Source organism: Zootoca vivipara, chromosome 6 (assembly GCF_965207765.1).
Source record: "Zootoca vivipara chromosome 6, rZooViv2.hap1.1, whole genome shotgun sequence".
Lineage (NCBI taxonomy): Eukaryota > Metazoa > Chordata > Lepidosauria > Squamata > Lacertidae > Zootoca > Zootoca vivipara.
The window spans coordinates 15,908,364-15,928,388 of NC_142589.1; the positions used below are offsets into that span (position 1 = coordinate 15,908,364).

Consider the following 20,025-nt stretch of genomic DNA (forward strand, 5'->3'; position numbering starts at 1 on the left):
CAGCCCAGCAGGAGCTGGCAGCAAATTATAGCACAGATGGCGGTCTGTAGGAAAGTCTGCCCTCCTCTATTCCCCTGTCCCAATTAATAGCTGTCTCCCAGGCCCACCCCTGTGACATCACCAGAGGCCGCCCCCTAGGTCTCAGATTTGGGCCCTGAAATCTCTGGGTCTGGGATTCTCCTGATCTGCACAACATCTGCACAACATCTGAGGACCCATCCGAGGGAAAGACTGCTCTAGACATATGATAATTCAAAAGAGGAAGCAACCTCTGTACATGAGCTGGGGCAATCTGCCCTTGGTCCCTTAAAATGTAGGTTAGGTACAGTTTTCTGTATATACTCAGAGGTTCTTGAACCCAAGATGCCTGAACTCAACCTTAACTTTTGAGTTGTACCACCTTGCGCTGATGAAAGATCCCTTCAAATCTGCTTTCAGGTGTTTTGGACTTTGGAGAGATCAATGCAACGAAGTCAATTGCAAAAAAAAAAATCAAAGGGGAAAAGTCTGTTTTTTGAAGGAAGCCTTTAAGCCTTAAAAGGGTTTGGTGGATTGGAAGCAACGCTGCATTTAAACAGCAACAGCACACACACATTCACCATATTTCTCGACAATATTAATACAGTACATTATTTTTAAGCACAAAGGAGATTGGACGTTTTTGTTCACAGGTGGGAATTTCCCTCCTATCCCTAAAAAGAATCACCGCGGAATCTCGGCTCCTCCTACCCAGCTGGCGGTGTGTCCATTTGTGTCCGAAAAAAAATCGCAATCAAGCCGAGACATGAATAGCTCTAGGCCCACGTGAAAGCGCCCTATCTCTTCAATAACACCAGTTTGGGCTGCCTAAGAAGCTGCCTGCAGAAAGGGACGAATCAGGCCCTCTCTCAAACGGGGAAGAAATGTTGTTTCTCCCCAAAAGGCGGAGAAATAAGTAATATCGCAAATAAGAAACACTTTGGGAGTCTTTATTTTTAAAATTTTTTACTGTGCTGTAATTAGTTTAGGAAAGGCAATTGGAAAGAGACTCCAAGAGGGGGCTTTTATTACCAGGCATCTAAACTTTCAAACGCAGCTGAAAGCCATGCTGCATCAGGCAGGACGCTGCTGAGACTGGTTGGCGGTGCCAGTTTATCCCCTTATTTAGCATTTTTTAAAGGGGGGGGAGGTGTTCGTTTGTTTTTTAAATATTGCAACAAGAGCTTTCCACTTCCAGAATCAGGCAGTTGTGAAATTTTCCAGCAGTTATTAATAATGGCAATGTTAATTGTTCAGAGCGTCATATTAATGATTCACAGCTGAAATTTCACGGCGGCTTTCGAAAAACCAACATGGTTTCTCCAAAAACTCGGTATCTGCTGTTCTTTCAATACTTTGGGACCAAGTATTGGTGAGTAAGGTGTGTTTAGAAGCATTCTCAAATGCTCCCTGTGTGAAACTCTGGAGAGCCACTGCCAGTCAGTGCAGACAATACTGAGCTAGATGGACCAAGTGGCTTGGTAATGGTATATAGAAACTTTCTGTGCTCCAGTTACAGGCAGGACTGTCGCTCAATGGTAAAACTTCTGCTTTGCATACAGAACAGCCCAGATTCAGTACCCCATAATCTCCAGGTAGGGCTGGAAAAGGCTCCAGGTCTGAGGCCCTAGAGATTTGCTGCTGGTCAGTGTAGACAACAGTGCTAAAAATTAGCTAAGCAGCAGGTGCGTTTTGCTACTGGCGTGGGTCCAGTTGCGACCATGTGGAGATCTCTGGATGCCAGGTTGGCGACTGACATCTCCATCTGGCTGGCCCCTCCAGCTTTCTTAAACGGGTAAGCAGAACAGCTTATTCACTGCATTTACATCCCACCTTTTTCTCCAATATCTCCAATATGGTTCACCCTCTTCTCTGTTAATCCCTACAACGACCCTGTGAGGGAGGTTAAGAGGCTGTGGCTGGCCATCCAGTGAGCTTCATGACAGTGGGCTCAGACTTACCTGTTAATCTAGCCCAGTACCTGGTGCACCCCACCGTAAACTGTCTAAGCGGCTGAGAATTTATACGCAGCTACCGGTACACAGCATATTTTAGGTGACTTATATTACCTAGTTCTCTTCTGTGCGTTTGTGATGGGAGAATGGAACCGAAGTTGATTGAGGCTGTGTCCACACCATACATTTAAAGCACATAGCTCTCCCCCGCCCCGCCCCCCAACAAGGAATCCTGGAGTTAAAATTCAGCTGACAGCTGAGATTTTCCATTTCTACCTTTCAGTTAGATGACACATTAGGTAAGACAATGGGAAATTGGTGGCGGGGGAGAGTGAAGAGAAGAGGAATAATGAGAATTAAGAATGCAAATGACATCTGTTGCTAATGTACTGATAGCTCTTGCTTTTGCACCTGCTGCTAAAATATTTTCCTTCGTCTTTAACCTTGTTAGGTTCTTTTGTTATTAAAAGTTGTTAATTTTTTCACTCAACATGCGGGTTCCTTGCACATGTTCTTTTTCTTTTTAAAAAGGGGATTATTATTATAATTATTATTATTTTAATTTACTCTCTAGGATTGGCTGGGGGAACCTCCGGTTCACACATTTCTGTGCCTTGGTTTGGCATAGTGGCAAAGGGATTGAACTATGAATCAGGAAGAGTCATAGTGAAATTCTCAAGGGCCAGTGGGGGAACCTTTGGCCCTCCAGATGTTGCTGAACAGCAACTCCCATTGATCCCAGGAAGCATGGCCAGGGATGATGGGAATTGTAGTTTAGTGCATCTACTGGGATAAAGCTTTCCCTCAGCTGCCCTACTTGATTTGATTCAGCACAATAAAAGTTAGGGCGATGGTCAATGCCTGTGAACCACAGTCGCCCTCCACTTTCTTCTGCTTGAGGTAATTGTTTCTTTCCCTTGTTGCAGTGGCGTGAAGGAAGTTCCTCCTGACCAAGCGGTGCTTGGAGTGCAGAATCACTTGGAGGTACGTACCACAGCTGAGGTTTTCAAATTGGGTTGGGATGGGCTATAGGGAGAGGCGTGACATTTTTGCTCTCTTGGTTGCGGGGGGTTCCGAGGAGCCAAAGGGCTGGGAGAGATGCCTGGAAATCCTAAGACCAATGAAAGCTATTCTCTGAAGGGAAGTGGGTTGTTCAGTGGACCAGTAGCAAGAGGTGCTTCGACTCTAAAGTAAGGCAGCCAGTCAGAATGTTTTCAGATGCTGCTTCCACCTCCTTAATGATGTTGAACTCCTTAATGATGTTGCACAAGAGCAAGCCAGGTCTGACTAGTTATGTTACTGCAAAAAAAGAAGAAGGGATTGAACTGAAGGCAATCTGTGTTTGGAAATTATATTTGCCTATTTAAGATTTCCCGTAAGGCTGCCAAATTGCAGACACTGTAGGTGTCTGTGTAGATCGACATCTGAATATAGGGATTTGTCATAATCATGAGCTCGCTCTCTCTCTGACCAAGTTTATTATTGAGGTGGTTAACCTGTGTCTGTCTTAGAATGGAACTGACAGTACAACAGTTCGTTGCATGTAGAAAGCTCAAATATTGGGGCGAAGGCTAGACTGGGACCCCTTCTGCCAACACCCAGTTTTTGTATGCGCAGATAATTTTTTGTTGCACTCATGGACAATCCTCCATGCAGCAAAAATTCCTTTCACATACAAAACCAGTGTCAGGATTCCCTTCTGGCCTTCCACCTGATAGGCTGTCATTCTATGGGTGGGGGAATCTATGTCAGCCACCTTAGTAGATTTGGACTTTTGAATGAGTACCATCAACAGTCTCTCCTCTCCCCATCTTGGAACAGGAGATAATAATAATAATAATAAATAATTAATTTCTTGCTTATACCCCGCCCATCTGGCTGGGTTTCCCCAGCCACTCTGGGCGGCTTCCAACAGAACAGTAAAATACAATAAACTATTAAACATTAAAAGCTTCCCTAAACATGGCTGCCTTCAGATGTCTCCTAAAAGATAGCATGTGTTTGTGCACATACACAATTCACTTTTCCAAGGGAACTGGGTAAAAGTCACATCCAGTAGAAGCAGGCTGAGCCTTGACAAAACCCATTGAGCTGGAGGAGGAAGTGGGAAAGAGCGCCACTCTTCCAACTTCCTCCTTCAACTCTATGCACTCACTTCTCAAGGGAGAAAAAGGTAACTACCCTCAGCACCTCATGACCAAGGATGGGTGGGGTTGCTCAGAAGCTTTGTGGGCGCCAAGGAAAGACCTGAGGGGCACCATTCCACCCACAGGCACCACGTTGGCGACCCCTGCCCCCAAAGCCTCCGAGATAAATTCTTCGTTGTGCTCCATAGCATCAGGGGCGAGGACAATTTTGTTACGTGTCGAATTGGGCCAGCAGGGTGAAGCCGTCCTATGGAAAGCGCAAGCTGGATTTTTTGGGGAGTTGAGTACCCCTGGAGAATCTCAGTTTGGACTTGGTCTTCAGTTAAGACTTGCTTTCGAGCCCATCTGTGGCAGGTCTCTTGAATGGAACATGCTGGGACTCTGCATGCCTGATGGAATGCTGGATCATTCATTTTCCAAGCGGGGTTGACTCACTCCTGCTATAGTCACCCACCCTTCTGGAGCCAGACGTTGGGGATGTAAGGGAGAAGGCGGGCAGTGCACAGCTCAGAGGCCACCTCCCTCCATCTGTTTCAGCTCCAGTTTTGGCCTGGGCTGTAGCAGGGCATTTTCACATGAGAGGCAAAAAGAGTCCCCTGCAAAAACGCCTGAAAATGTGCCACCAGATACATCTCTGTATCAAGGCAAATCAGTGGATTTCTCATAAGTAACGGTTTTCATTAATATAACATCAAAACTGCAGACAGACAGGGAAGGGCATAATCAAAGTTCCAAAGCAGTACAGTACATTTTCCAGATAGAGAACAAATAACATGGAAAAATAAAAAGAAGCAAAACAGATAAAAGCCAATTTGTCTTGCACATCAAGACAAATTAGTGTGTGTGTATTTCTCTCTCTCTCTCTCTTTCTGTGTGTACATATTTGGCCACATTGAGAAGAGGATGCTGGACTAGACACTAGGTCTCTTCTGATGTTCTTACTCTACAAAGTCTAGGCGCCATCTCCCCATGAAGTTATTATTATTATTAATTTTATTTCTATACTGTTTTATATTTTAAAGAGAAAATCTCAAACACATTAAAACAATCCAGAACAGAACGAATTCCAGCTTCAATTAGCATACCTCCTCCCTACTGAGTTCTCCTAGGGCAGCCTTTCTCAAGCTTGGGTCCCCAGATGTTCTTGGACTACAGCTCCCATCTTCGCTGGCCACTGGTCCTGCTAGCTAGGGATGGTGGGAGTTGTAGTCCAAAAACATCTGGGGAGCCAAGGTTGAAAAAGGTTGCCCTAGGGCAAAAGCTGAGACTGAGGAGGAAGCCAACAGGGACCGTTGTGAGTAAGAAGGCAGGCAGGCAGGCAGGGGCTGGCTGAGGTTGGTGGGGCAGTGCCCCATCTGTCTCAGCAGACCAGCCTCCCCTCATGATATGTCATTACAGGAAAGGATGACTGTTGGTGGTTTTTTGAGGGGAAGAATGCGCATTCCCGGCTTGCTACTGGAGATGTTGTGAAGTTTCGAGGCTACTCCAGAGGCAAATCTCTCTCTCTCTCTCTCTCTCTCTCTCTCTCTCTCTCTCTCTCTCTCTCTCTCTGTGTGTGTGTGTGTGTGTGTGTGTGGGACTTCACCTGGGGAAGGGAAACGGTGCGTCTCCTGTGTTTCTCTCTGCTTCTCCTCCTTTGCAACGAAGGCTGCCCAGGGCGAAATCTTTTTCTATGCAAATTGTCTTTTTCTTGGCCCTCGAACGTGTGCTCCGGGTCCAAGAATTTCTTCCCATGCATGAGGAAACAGCAATGGGAGTGTTACGGGACAGGCGCCCGGGACAGCTTGAGTCTTTGTTTCTCCAGAGGGAGGGAGGGAATGAGGGGGGGGAAACAAACCACGAGAGGTGGACGCGAGAGGGAAGCATCTGGAAATCCTACATGACTTGGAAAGGGTTCTTGGCGACTCGTATGAGATCTATAATTCCTCTCTTTCCCAAATCGCTCCCCCTGCACGGCTGATCTAGACAGTGGTATTCTCTTTTGGGCCTCTGCCGGCAGCTGACTCAAAAGGGTGGGATGGAGGACTTTCTGATAAACATTTGCAGATCACCATTCGCCCCCTGATCGCCTAGGACAAGTAAGACCCCAATGAAACGAAGGGGCTTACGTTAGCCATGTCTGCTAACTTCAGTGGGTTGACTCTGAGTAGGGCTAACATTGGATGCAGCACCCTTATTATTTAGTAATGCTTATTTCTTATGCCCCATCTTTCCTCCAGTGAGCTGTTGGAGGCAAACCTGGCTCTCATGTCTCCACTTTTTTCCCGTGCAACAACAACCCTGTGATGTAGGTTAGATATACTTTTACAGGTGCCCCTAAGGCCACCCAGTGAACTTGATGGCTGAGTAGGGATTTGAACCCTGGTCTTTCAGGTTCTCATCCACCATTCCAGCCCAGCTGTGGGGAAACTTTAATCCCCCAGATGTTGCTGAACTGCAGCCCCCATCAGCCCCAATGAGTATGGCCTAATGACCCGGGATGACGAGAGTTCAGCAACATCCGGAGGGTCCCCCAAATCATAATCATCATTATTCTTGACAGGCATATGTCAAGAATGCTTTGATGGTGTTTCCTGCTTGGAAGGGGTTTGGACTGGATGGCCCTTGTGGTCTCTTCCAACTCTATGATTCTATGATCATATTTTTTGTTTACATCCGGCCCTTCCATCTGGGTAGCCCCAGCTACTCTTCTAATACATATAAAAACATTATAAAACAGCAGAAGTTAATAGTAACAATCTGATCCAAGTAATAATAACTTTAAAAGAAACAACCTATGTCAAATAAAACAATATTCAACCATCCATTAGAATCTAATAGTGAGTGCACCACATGTGGCTGATTCAGCTAGCCTAGTTAGTTAACAGCCTTTGATAGAACGATTTCAGAGTGGTAATGGAAATATTTCTAGGAGGGGTTTACAGAACATCCCCTTCCCTCCGGCCACATTCACACCATACATTTAAAGCACTCTGGTATCGCTTCAAAAATTTATGGCTTGCCCCGGAGAATTCTGGGAGCTGCAGTCTGTTAAGGATGCTGAGAGGAGACCCCCCCCCCCCGCATCCCGGCCCCCTCCAGTTCCCAGATGGCTTAACGGTCAATCCCTCTTTCCAGGGAGTTCTGGGAATTGTTGCTCTGCAAGGGGAATAGTGGCCTCCTCACAACTCTCAGCACCCATAACAGACTACAGTTCCCAGGATTCTTTGGGGGAAAACATGACTGTTTAAAGTGGTAGCATAGTGCTTTAAGTTAGTGGTGTGTGACTGTGTACTAAGCTCACAATCTTCAAGCAGCAATTTACACATCACATGGTGGGGGGGGAGGAATGGACTCTGGTGCTCAGCACCTCACCGCCAACAGTCAGGGGTGATGGGAGCTGGAGAACACCAACATCTGGGTGGGCCACAGTTTCCCCATTCATGGACCAAAGGTTACTGGCAGTGCCAGCCAGAAAAGGAGGTTCCCTCTGCGTCTCTGCACGAGTAGCCGCTATGCCTTTTCGTAAGATAGATTACAACATTGATTACAACCCTTGGCCCTCCAGGTGTTGCTGGACCCCAATTCCCATCGGCCCAAGCCTACATGGCCCAGTGGCCGGGGATGATGGGAGTTGGAGTCCAGGAACATCGGGGGGGGGGGCAGGACACCAGCTTCTCCAGTCTGATTGAAAATCTCCCAGAGTGGCCAGGGTGGAATACAAATAATAAAATTACTATTATTATTATTATTTCAATAAGCATTTGGCTGGCCGCTTTTGGAAAGAGGTTCCCAGGCCAGATGTTCGATGCCGTTCTCCTTTCGGCACAGATGTGCTTTCGAGGCCCACCAAAATGCCCAGATCCCACCACCTGCCCTCCTTGTTGGCACGACACACCATTAATTGGGATTATTGGGCGTCGTTTCCCCAGCAACTGGCACGCAAGCAAATTACGGCTATGCAAATGATGGGTCTCTTCTCAATCTGGCATGAGTGATGCTAGCGGATTATCATTGCGGCGGATGATAAATAAAAGTGGCAGATGTGCGGGGCAGCTCACAGGGCACCAGGAGAGGACACAGAGAGGTCATTTGGGAACAGGGTCAGGAGTTCGGCGAGGTTGCACCCGCCAGCCAGTGTCGTGTGGTGCTTTTCAGCCAAACTGCTGATGGGGAGGATTCCGCTGGTTGGCTGAGTTAGGGTCGAGCCCTGCTTTTGCCTCTGATTCTGTGTTGAAATTGGCAGAATTAAGCACCCTAAAACCCAGGTCTTCATCCTACTGAGATCCAGCGCCGAGGGCCTTCTGGTGGTTCCCTCACTGTGAGAAGCAAAGCTACAGGGAACCAGGCAGAGGGCCTTCTCGGTAGTGGCGCCCGCCCTGTGGAACACCCTTCCATCGGAGATCAAGGAGATAAACAACTACCTGACATTCAGAAAACACCTAAAGGCAGCCCTGTTTAGGGAAGTTTTTAATCTGTGATATTTTAATGTATTTTGGTACTTGCTGGAAGCCGCCCGGAATCCGGCGGGGGAAACCCAGCCAGATGGGTGGGGTATAAATAATAAAATAATAATAATAATAATAATAGAGTACAAAGGGTAAAATTCACATTCATCACTCCACCCACTGTTGCCTCTGGCCCCACCCACCACTGGCATATGGCCCCCAGAATGGAATGTGGCCCTTGGGCTGGAACAGGTTTCCCACCCGTGCTTCAGTGTGCGGAAACAGGGTCTGTTTTGGAACAAAGCTCAGTCCTCCAGGCTGAAGAGGAGGCAAAATAGTGGGGCAGTGGGAAGTAAGGTTTTGGAAGTGCGTTACAGGACGGTTTGGTATCCCTGGAATTACGGCTCTATCCAGCATGGTGCTAGTTGCCGCCCTAGTGTCCCTGGTACCCATGAAAGCCTTGCCCATTCATCCCTTGGGCACAAGGTGGTGTGGTTGCTTGCCTTTCACCTCCCTTGAAATGTGCTTAGAGCTGAATGAGGAAGTTAGATAAGTGACTCTCCTTCCCACATCCTCCTTTCGAGACTCAGCATAGTTCTGCCAGATCTGATTTTTACCCAGATCCTTGGAAAACGAAGTGTGTATACATGCTCTCTCTTTCTGTGTAGTGGGTTTTTTTGGGGGAGTGGAGGTTGCTGATCCAGGATAGTGAGGGAGAGAAGTGTCTGGAGGGGGTGCAGGTGGCACTTGCTCAAAAATCCAGCTCATTGACAAGTACATAGAGTTAGAGTTGCCATATTTCAAAAAGTGAAAATCTGGACACAAAAGAGCTAAATTTGAGACTTTTTTGTAAGGAAATCCGCCGAAATCTAGACTTCCAACATGGTCTGCGATTTCCGCAAAGACACTGTTTTTGACTGCTGTATTCCGACTATGTCCAGGAATTTCCGGACATACGGCAGCCCTAACATAGAGCTGAAAAGTTAGAAAATAAAGTTAGAAAAGTGACTCTTCTTCTCGCTTCCGCTTGCAGGTCTATGTACCTTTTTTTCATGACATGGATCCCTTGTACTGGATTCAACAGTTTGCTTTTCAAAAGGAACAGTGGGCAAAGTTTGTATGTGCATGTTTTGGGGTGTGTGTGTGTGTGTGTGTGTAGTGTGTGCGTGTAGTGTGTGCGTGTAGTGTGTTAGGGCTGCCAGGTCAGGGGCATCCCAGACTCTGAGATTTCAGGGCCCAAACAGGAGACTTAAGACAGGCCCTATAAATGGAGGTTAAAGGGGAGCAGAGGATGGCAGGACCCCCCCCCCAGTGCCTGTGCTGTCATTTGAAGCCAGCTCCCACCAGGCTGAAGGTTGCAAGCTGCATGCACAGTCTTAATATATCATTATCGTTCCCATCCAAGTGTCCCTATTTTCCAGAAACACTCCTGGATTTGCAGACGGCATTCCGGTTTCTGATTTGATCCTGGAATGTTCCGCTTTCCCTCAGGACATCCTTATTTTCATTGGATAAATGTTGGAGGGTATTGAGTTATCCGACACCCCCCCCCCTCCAAAAAAAGCCATATGAAGGGAGCCCTGTACAGGGAAGTGTTTTTTTAATGTTTGATGTTTTAATATATGTTGTAAGCTGCCCAGAGTGCCTGGGGCAACACAGTCAGATGAGTGGGGTACATTGGATGGATGTTGGAAGGTATGCATTATCATTGTGATTAAATGGACACTCACACCCGTGTGTGTGTGTGTGTGTGTGTGTGTGTGTGTGTGTGTGATCTGCGATCTGCAGGAAGAGGGTGAGAAGTGACCTGAAGGAGAGGCATCCGCAGCACTCATTTCAAAATCCAAATGAGCCCATGGACCTAAAATGGCCACTTATTAGGTGGCCAGTTCTTGGTGCAGAGAAGCTGCTTTAGATAAAGGAGCTAATATGTTGATGAGGGTTGATGTGCAACCCAAAAGTGTGTGTGTGTGTGTGTGTGTGTGAGAGAGAGAGAGAGAGAGAGAGAGAGAGAGAAGCATCCTTGTGCATGCTGGGCAGAGAATCCAGAGGCAACTCCCCGACCAGCTTCTTGTTTTTTTTTTCATAATAATTTTTATTAATTTTATACACTGCATGCAGTAAATTTCATACCTTTTTCCCACAATCTTTCCCAGTCACTTGACATAATATTGTGCTCCACATCCTTAGCCCAATCAATCATCACTGATTTTACTTGTTCATCTTTTGTATGCCATTCCAACAACAAATTATACATCTTGGACAAACCCGACCAGCTTCTTGTAAGGACAGTTAATTACCCATTTAGCTGGAAATCTTGTCATCTTTCCTAGCAAGGGATAATTTCCAGAGCCGGAGCATTACCCATTGGGTTTGCTGCTTTCTAACCCCCCCCCCCCAATCTTCTTGTTGCCAATTCTGCACGGAAGGTGGAGATTGAGGGCATAAATATAGCATTTCACCACCCCCAAAAAAGGATTCTTACGTAAGTGACGCCCCCACAAGCCCTCTTCCCTCGTATATTATTATTTCCGCCTGTTTACCACCCATGCTGGAGTTCTCCAAATGGCTTGGATTGTGTGCTTTTTTTTTGTCTTGTTTTGGTTCTCAATTTTTTATTTACTGCATTTGAAAAAATAATAATGTAAGAATTGGTTTGCTGGAAGAAATCAAGGGGCATCAAGGAAATTGCATTGCACCAAGGCAGACCATTGTTCTATCATCTATAACCCTAGGGAACCTTCTGAGGACTAAATGCCAGGGATGGGTGGAGCCAAACATGAGCAGAACAACAGGTGCCCATTTTACCTGTGTACAGCAGCAGGCTGCTTTCTACACATGTTCACACATCTTTCTCCACCCTTCATCCTGGCAAGCAAAAGACATAGAATCATAGCTGCTGGATAGCTCAGTCGGTAAATCTTGAGACTCTTAATCTCAAGAGTTGTGGCTTCAAGCCCCACGTTGGGCAAACTGCTAAAGATTCCTGCATTGCAGGGGGTTGGACTAGATGACCCTTGTGGTCTCTTCCTTTGGGGAGGAGGTATGGCTTGGGGAGGTTTCCGAGGGCCACATAGCGAGACCTGGAGGGCCTGAGGTTTCCCACCCCTGTAGAATTATGAGAGAGATTTTAAAAACCTGTTTTTTAGATCTGTAACGCTGGCAGACCTACCCATCGCTTTATAAACCTCTGTTGTGTCTCACTTCCCCATATCTTTTTTACTTTCTTCCTGAGCTGCAAAGCCCCAGGCATTAGTTTTGCTTCATAGGTAAGGCACTCCAGCCCTTTGATCATTTTAATAGCATTTTTTTTTTGTAAAAAAATATCAAAGCAATTCCATCCTCAGAACTATTTTGCAGCATGCAAAAAAGAACAAACCTGTTTAATTTGCTGATGGGCTCGTCTCGGCTTTATTTACTTCTCCTGTTGGGATTTCCAGCAGATTAAAGGTCTTACTTTAAATGTCGATTAAAGCCAGTTCTCTGCCTGGCTTTTAATCGGTTAACTCTGTTTGATTTACATGTTGCAGAACCTCTGCAGAAGTCCTTCTCTACCCCACCCAGCCCAGGATGCTTCGGGGAAAGGAGAGGATTTTCTGACGATGTGTTTGAAACGCAAAATGAAAGGAAACCGATATGGCCCTGTCCGATGTTGTTGTCACTTTAAAACTGGTGTTAGGGAGCCTCTTTCCCATAGCCGAAATGAAACTTGGTCTGTTCCCCGCATTTGACTCGCCAGACTTTTGCCCAAGCCATGCCCACCTATGCCTTGCACCTATGTCATACGAGAGCCAGCGTGGCGTAGTGGCTGGAATGCCGGACTAGGACCTTGGGAGACCAGGGTTCGAATCCCGACTCGGCCATGAAGCTCACTAGGTGTGTGACCTTGGCGCCAGTCACTGCCTCTCAACCTGACCTACCTCACAGGGGTGTTGTGGGGATTGAATGAGGGGAAGGGGAGAACCACGGACACCACCTTGAGCTCTTTGGAGAAAAAAGGGTGGGATACAAATGCAATAAATAAGTGAATACATGGAATTAGGAGTGCATCCTGACCCTGTTCTGGAGAAGCTGAAGGTTTTGATAATGGGGGTGGGGGTGGGGGTCTAATGGCATTGGATGACATCACTCCTCTGTGGACCACTTGCCCGGCCTCTCGGCGGCTTTAATAATTGATGGGCACTCTCATTCCCTTTTACAAGAAGTTTCCCGTCAAGGATGGCAGATGCCGTAAACCATGATGGATGGGTACATTGGCTGTCTGTGCTGAACAACAGCAGCCTGCCCTTGCTGGTCGTGGCGGGACAGAATCGACCTGTGACCCTAACAGTCTGGATCTGGCCCTCCGCCTTTTCCTTGCAGCATCCTCAAAATGATCAGCTGCTCATACTCTATTCTGTCAGAAAAACAACATTGCAGTCTCCCGTTCTGGGCCTAAGCACTTGCTGTGGGAAGCTCCCCTTCACACCGAGTCAAACCAATGATCCACCCAGCTCAGTGTTGTCTACACTGACTGGTAGCAGCTCTCCAGAGCCTCAGGCAGGAGGCCTTCCTAGCCCTACTTGGAGATGCCAGGGATCGAACTGGGACCTTCTCCGTGCAAGGCAGATGCTATGCCACTGCCACTCTCCCCTTAAGGCATAGGAACATAGGAAGCTGCCTTATAGGGAGGCAAACCGTTGGTCCACTTTTTCAGCCTTAGGGCTGCATTCCCTTCTGGTCAAAGAGGCCTATATAGTTTTCCCCCTTCCTCCTTCAATCCCCGCAAGAACCCTGTGAGTGTCAGGGACCGTGCAGAGGAGGGCGGCACTGAGGAGGAATGGTGGGAGCCCCCCCCCCCAGCTCCTAATCAGGATCCTGAATCTTCCCAGGAGCAGGAGGACAGTATAGATTTGGAACAGTGGTTTGCAGAGGGACATAGTTAGAAGACAGAAGTTGGGAAGATTTGGGGGTTGAACAGTTAGGAGGGGGAGAACTGGGAGAGAGAGAGAGAGAGAGAGAGAGAGAGAGAGAGAGAGAGAGAGAGAGAGAGAGAGAGAGAGAGAGAGAACAGACTCACTGTTGCTGGAAAGCGTCCATCCGATCAGCCCAAGGTCAAGGAGGGCAGATAAGGTGGCAGCACAGACAGTACAGTGGACAGTGGTTGCGAGATCAGGTTGCAAGATGTGGTAGGGATGTGGGTGACTAGGGAGGAAGTTGGTGGAACCCTTAATTGGGAGCACCTTCGTTCTGAGGAACAGATGCTTTGTTCTCTTGCTGTGATCATTAAAATCTCTAACTTGGTAAGAGATTCCTTTTGCTTTGTTCTGCTTATCTACTGCCAAAGGGGGGGGGGGGAGGGAGCTGAGGCCCTGAAGCCTGACAGCGAGGTGGGTTAGGCTGAGAGGCAGTGATTAACTCCAGGTTCACACCCAGCGAACTTCTGATAGCTGAATGGGGACGAGAACCCCAGATGATGAGAATAGCCTGCTGCATGAGGCCAATGGCCCATCTAGTCCAGCATCCTGTTCTCACAGTGGCCAACCAGCTGCTGTTGGGAAGGCTTCAAGCAGAACACAAGCACCACAGCTCTCTCCCCTCCTGTGGTTTACAGCAACCGATATTCAGAAGCATTGGTGCCGCCAACTGTGAAGGTAGAGCGAAGCCATCATGCTGGTAGCCGCTGTTACCCGGTAGCCCTCCACAAATTTGTCCCATCCTCTCTTAAAGCCATCCAAGTTGGTGGGCATCCTTCTACAGCCGGACTATGCTCTGTGTCATGAAACGCTTTATTTTGTGTGTCCTGAATCTTCCAGCTTCACTTGGACGTCCACAAGTCCTAGTGTGATGAGGGAGGAAAAACTTCTCGCTGTGCACTTCCTCCAAGCTGGGCATATACCCACTCCTGTTGTGTCACCTCTCAACTTGCCTTTAAACTAAACTAGGGATTCAAACCCTGGTCGCCCAAGTCCTTGTCCCACACTCTAACCACCACATCGGCTGTCATCTCATCCCATAACCAGAAGGCACCACGTTGGTCCTGTACTTAGGTGTTCCTATGTTAGAGGTGTCTGTTGAGAAACCTACACCCAGTTCTCCCACCTGTGCCTCTTGTGAAATGGCCAAGGGCACCCCACCCCTTTTTCTGCCACAGCAACCCCGCACAGTTAAGTTTCTCCTGTTTTTCAGATGGCAGCAGAGAAGCTCCGGCATTCCACGCCGAGCAAGTTCACCATCTCGAGCCGCACAGACTCCGGGGTGCATGCCCTCTGCAACGCCGCCCACCTCGACATTGAGAGGTCAGGCGGGAAGCCGCCTTTTGCGGGAAACATCCTCACCGACACTCTCAACCACCACCTAAAGCCTGAGCCCATCCGGTGAGTTCCCTGCAGTTGCAAAGCCCTCACCATGTTGTCACCAGCAAGCAGGGGCGGATGCAGAAATCCTATTTGGCTTGGGTTTGTTTGTTTTATTATTTTTATCTATTCCATTTATACGCCACCTTTCTCAAGGTGGCTTGTCTGGTTCTCCTCCCCATTTCATCTTCACAACAACCCTGTGAGGTAGGTTAGGCTAAGAGGCGGGACTGGCTCAAAGCCACCCAGTGAGCTGAGTGCGTATTTGAACCCTGCTCTCTCAGGTCCCAGTCCAAGACTCTAACCACTGCACCACGCTGGTTTAAAGTCAAGCTTACCTAATTCTCATTTTCTTTTTTCTTTTAAAAATTGTTTTTATTAAGATTTTCTTGGGTTACAAAAGTACACACATCATCTCTGCTTTCAGTTTGTGGAATCCTTTCTACGGATCAGTTAGAGTCGATGTGAGGCACTAATCTAATTCGCACTTTCTGAAACATTTTGTAAACGAAACACACCAGTGCTCTAACCACCGAGCTACAGCCCTTCCCTTAAGACATCAGAAGCTGCCTTACACTGAGAGCCAGGTCACTGGGTACATTGTCTACACCAGGGGTCGGCAAGGCTTATCGGGCATGGGCCGGATCACTCCCGCGGAGATTGTTCGCGGGCCAGACTGGCGCAGCGTGACACCGAAAATCGCGTCTGCGCATGCCCAGACGCCCAAAATCACGCCTGTGTGGAAGTGATTTTTGGCATCTGGGATGCGCAGATGTGAGTTAGGGTTAGCCTGAATTACAGTATATGAATCAGAACCATGCGGCGATCTCTTGGCCGTCCACGAGCTGGATCCAGAACCCATTCAGGCCGCAACCGGCCCGCAGGCCTTAGGTTGCCGACCCCTGGTCTACACAGACTGGCAGCGGCTCTCTCTCCAGGATTTTGGATGGGATAATTCCCATTCCTACCTCCTGGGGACACTGGAGATTGAACCTGGGACCTTCTGCATGCAAAGCAGATGCTCTAACCACTGAGCTACAGCCCTTCTCTTTGAAGGCGTGCAGGAGCTGCTCTAGTTAAGTTGGCCCCTATGCCCTCCTGAGGTTGCCAGCTCCCCAGCACTGGAGATTGTTCAATAATTGCACGGCGTGTTGCCAGGCTCCTGATAGTCATCCTTGGGACCATTGCGGGGGTGGGGTGGGGGTCCTTATTCTGACAGCCCTGAGCAAACAGGCATGAGCGGATCTTCTTGACATTTATTTTCCGTTACGCTATTCTAGCGGTTGTCATGGATCGCATGCAACGTGGGCACAATCCTGAGTTTCAGCTCCCCTGCTCCCCAAGGGCTGCGTGTTCCTTGCGGTATGGCTCTTCTCCCTCCTTTTGTTGAGATGTTGCATAAGTAGATTCACCACCCCTTTACACAGAGGCACCGCTAAGACGGGGAAATCACGCCACTGTTCTAAAGAGGTGGGGGAGAGGGATCCTTGCCAGGGTTCTGTGTATATCTGAGCTCCTGCGATTGATTGATTTGAAAGCACACGTTCATAAAAACACAGCAAGACCTTGTGCCTCATGCACCTTGCCAACTGACTCCAAGCTTGTGGGCCACCATGCCAAAAAGGATGGGAACCATTGGTCTAAAAGAAGGCAGGAATTGTTCCTCCTGAACCTCTGGTGGCAGGGAGCTCCATGGGGCAGGGCCCTGGCACACTAAAGGCTCAATCCCTAGTAAAGGCTGACCATGCTGGATTTTTTAGATTGTAAGCCCCTCCAGGCAGAGACCTGCCCTCCTGCAAGCGGTAGAATGCCATGTGTGCCGATATGGTGCTGCATAAAAAGTGGAGGCGAGAGTTTGCTACCTCTGTTGCAGGGGGCATTGAGCTTTCGTCTGCCTTCTGGTGGCTTGAATTTTTTATTTTTGCTTAGAAAAAGAAAGAAGAAACAGAAGGCTGATTAGAGAGCCCAGTTGGCGCCTGGCCCCTGCTTTGCACAAAGAATAGCAAGTAGTTCTGATTGTCGACCCCGTCCGTCTTTCCTCTCCTCTCCCGCACCCCCAACTCTCTGGCTCCGGGTTTGCTTTTCCTCCCTAATCCTTGTTTTGTTTAACACAACTTGGCTCAGATGCCGATGCATCACATTCAGGTTGATAGGGCTGATGTCAGTCTTTTTTTGTTTTACTCTCCAATTTTCCTCCAGGGTTGGGGGTGGGGCACGGAATCTAACACCTCCTGTTCATGAGGCAACAGTGCAAATATTTAAAATAGTGGTTCCCGAACTTTTTCAGGCTACCCCTCCCTGCTTGGTTCCATAAACTCATCTCCAGTGCTCTACCCTGCATTATAAAAAGGAATTACAGTATTCAGAATAGCAGTTTGCACAACCCACTAAGGAAAATAATAACACAATAAAATTCAAAACTGTAACCATTAATAATTGCATGTTTATTCAAAATCCTGTTGAAACTAAAGTTCCCTAAAAATCTAAAGTATTTGTTTTAAGGTTCCTGTCTGCTGAGGTTGCTCAGGCTCATAGAGGTGTGTACCCAACTGATTCTTACTCAGATTAACCCATTAAAATAAATGGACGTTAGCCATCTCCATTCCTGTTAGTGGATCTAGGCCACCATGCATTTATAGCACTGCGGCTTTATTTTGAACAGGCATGGCTTCCCCCTAAGAATCACGGGAGTTGTAGTTTGTTCTGGGAGCTGCCGGGAGATCCTCTAGTCCACTCCCAGAACTACAGTTCCCAGAGTTCCCTGGGAAGAGGGATTGTTAAACTGCTCTGGGAGTTAACTAGCTTTGTGGGGGGAATAGCGCTGCTAAGTGCTCATTCCTTTGGGCTCCAGAGGCCCCGATACAATGTTCAGGCACTGTTTTTAGAAGAGGGCACCTGGAAGAGAGCCAGCATCAGGCCCCAACCCTGTTGTTACCTGTGCCGCAGGTGCAACCCCAAGGACGCAAGTGTAGACAATGAGGACTAGCAACTTATTCCACTTCAATTCTGGAAAGGATTGAGGAACCTTTTTTTTAGACCAATGGGAGCATTCCCTTCAGGACGGCCCTCCAAGGGCCACGTGCCACAGGTAGGCGGGGCCAGGGGCAAAAGTGGGCAGGGCAACAGATTGGCTATGCACAATCTCTGCCCTCCACCCAGGCAAGCAGGAGGCTAGACTGTGTTCAAGCGCATCCCAATGAGGCCAAGACATTCTGGAGGCGAAGCAGGGTCAGTGAGGGGGTGATGGCCTGGGGAACATCCCAAGGGCCAGATGGAAAGTCACGGAGGGCCACATTGGGCACCCCTAGGCCTCAGGTGCAGGAAAAACGTTCTCAGCCTGGTAGCCAAGACCTCTGAAGTTCCAGGTTCAATGCAGGGTGGAAGGCCATGTTTTCTTCCTCCTATTGTTCTCCTGGCTGCCTCTCTACCCCTCTGTCCCGCACGCAAATATTTCTCTTAACACCAGAAGACAGCTCAGCTGCTTTGCATTTGAGATGAAAACCAGCCAAAAAGAGCCCAGCAACGGAGGCCTCTTCTCTCTCTAAATATTCCCGCACTGAGAAAACTACTTCTTATAATGGCAGAAGAAGGAAACGTGGGTGGGGAGCCAGGCCCTTTCAGAGCCCTTCTTGCCGACAAAGTTTGGAGAGGGAAACGGGATCCTAGGCTTGACTCTTCTCTCCGATTTTTACCTCTCTGAGCCGCCCCCTCCCACTTTTCTTCGCTCTCTGTTCTCCCACCGCAAAGCCGGCTGCAGCAGTGAGGGCTGGAGGCCTCTGCTTAGGGAGGTTTGGAGACCTGTATAGCTGCATAGCTCACCCTCCCTTACGAACGGGGAAAGGGTGTGCAGCATAGCTGCCAAGTTTTCCCTTTTCTCGCGAGGAAGCCTATTCAGCATAAGGGAAAATCCCTTTAAAAAAGGGATAACTTGGCAGCTATGGTGTGCAGTGTGCCTCATAATCTGCTCCAAGTTTAAGGATTCTAAGCCGCCACCCCTGGCCAAACAGGACTGGGAGTGGGGGCAATTGGTTTGCACCAAACCAGGCTTGGCATCTCTATTTGACAATCCCCCCTCGAGGCCATTCAGGGTAAGAAACAAGGGTGGAGCAGCTATTTATTTCTTCCGCTTCTGTCCCAGCGCACCGAGCATCACAAAATTAAAAACAATGCAATTCAAAAGAAAATCGGTCAAAGCAATTAATGTCATTTAAAAACCAGCTCGAAACATTTTAAATGGTGTCAAACATCGAAAGCTTGGAACAACGCACTTTAAAGTGAAACGAATCAAAACGATGAAGGTCATTTAAAAACCGACTCAAACCATTTCAAAAGCTCTCGGAACATAGAACTGTACAGTTGGAAGGGACCATGAGAGTCCTGCAATGCAGGAATCTTTTGCCAAGGTGGGGCTTGAACCCACGACCCTGAGAATTAAGTCTCATGCTCTACCAACTGAGGTATCCAGCAGATACCATTTAACATTCAAGTTGCTAAGTTCAAGGTTCCTATGGCCAATATCAATAAGCTATTAGATGCCTGAATGAACAGGAATGCTTTTAAATTTCTCCTGTAGCCAATTATGATGATGATGATGATGATGATTAATAGTAATGATAATAATATATTTATATCCCACTTTTCCTCTAAGGAGCTCAAGGTGGCATGCACACCTTTGCCCTTTCCCACTTTTTCCTCACAGAAACCCTGTGAGGTGGTTTGGGTTAAGAGATGGCAGCTGGCCCAAGGCCACCCAGTGAGATTCATGGCAGAGGGGATGCACCTCACCCAGAGAGAGCCTTTTACAAAAATGGGGAGCCACCACCGAAGAGACCCTGTCATGGGTCGACGCCAGCCAGCCAGTCAAGCAGCAGCCGGGGCGGCAGCAGCAGGGCCTCCCTTGCTGAGCAAAAGTCCCAAGATGGTGGATACATCATTTAGGTGTTTGGATCCCAAGCCCTTTTGGGCTTTTGTTTATGCTAGTTCTAACCACTGGCGGGTAAAGATGCAGCTAGGCCAAAAGGAGGGGTTGCAATCACAGCCATTGAACTGCATAAGGAGAGCCAGCCGAATGCAGGCAGGTACTGTCCTATCTAGTCCTGCATCCTCTTCTCATGGTGACCAGCCCGATGTTCCCATGCGGAGC

At 48.1% G+C, this 20,025-nt stretch overlaps 1 protein-coding gene across 3 annotated transcripts in view; it reads left to right on the forward strand.

Annotated features, from left to right (window-relative positions):
* Positions 1 to 1,071: 1,071 nt before the first annotated feature.
* Positions 1,072 to 20,025, forward strand: part of PUSL1 (pseudouridine synthase like 1) — a 44,973-nt gene continuing 26,019 nt past the window's right edge. Inside the window, exons 1-3 of one of the 3 annotated variants that reach the window (XR_015950447.1) lie at positions 1,072 to 1,399; positions 2,900 to 2,957; positions 14,716 to 14,903. Coding sequence is in view for 1 of the 3 variants with exons in the window: in XM_088671622.1 (XP_088527748.1) it covers positions 1,332 to 1,390; positions 2,900 to 2,957; positions 14,716 to 14,903 (305 nt within the window). In the remaining 2 variants the exon portion in view is untranslated. The remainder of the gene's footprint in view (positions 1,400 to 2,899; positions 2,958 to 14,715; positions 14,904 to 20,025) is intronic. The other 2 variants (XR_015950446.1, XM_088671622.1) reach the window with 2 other exon arrangements.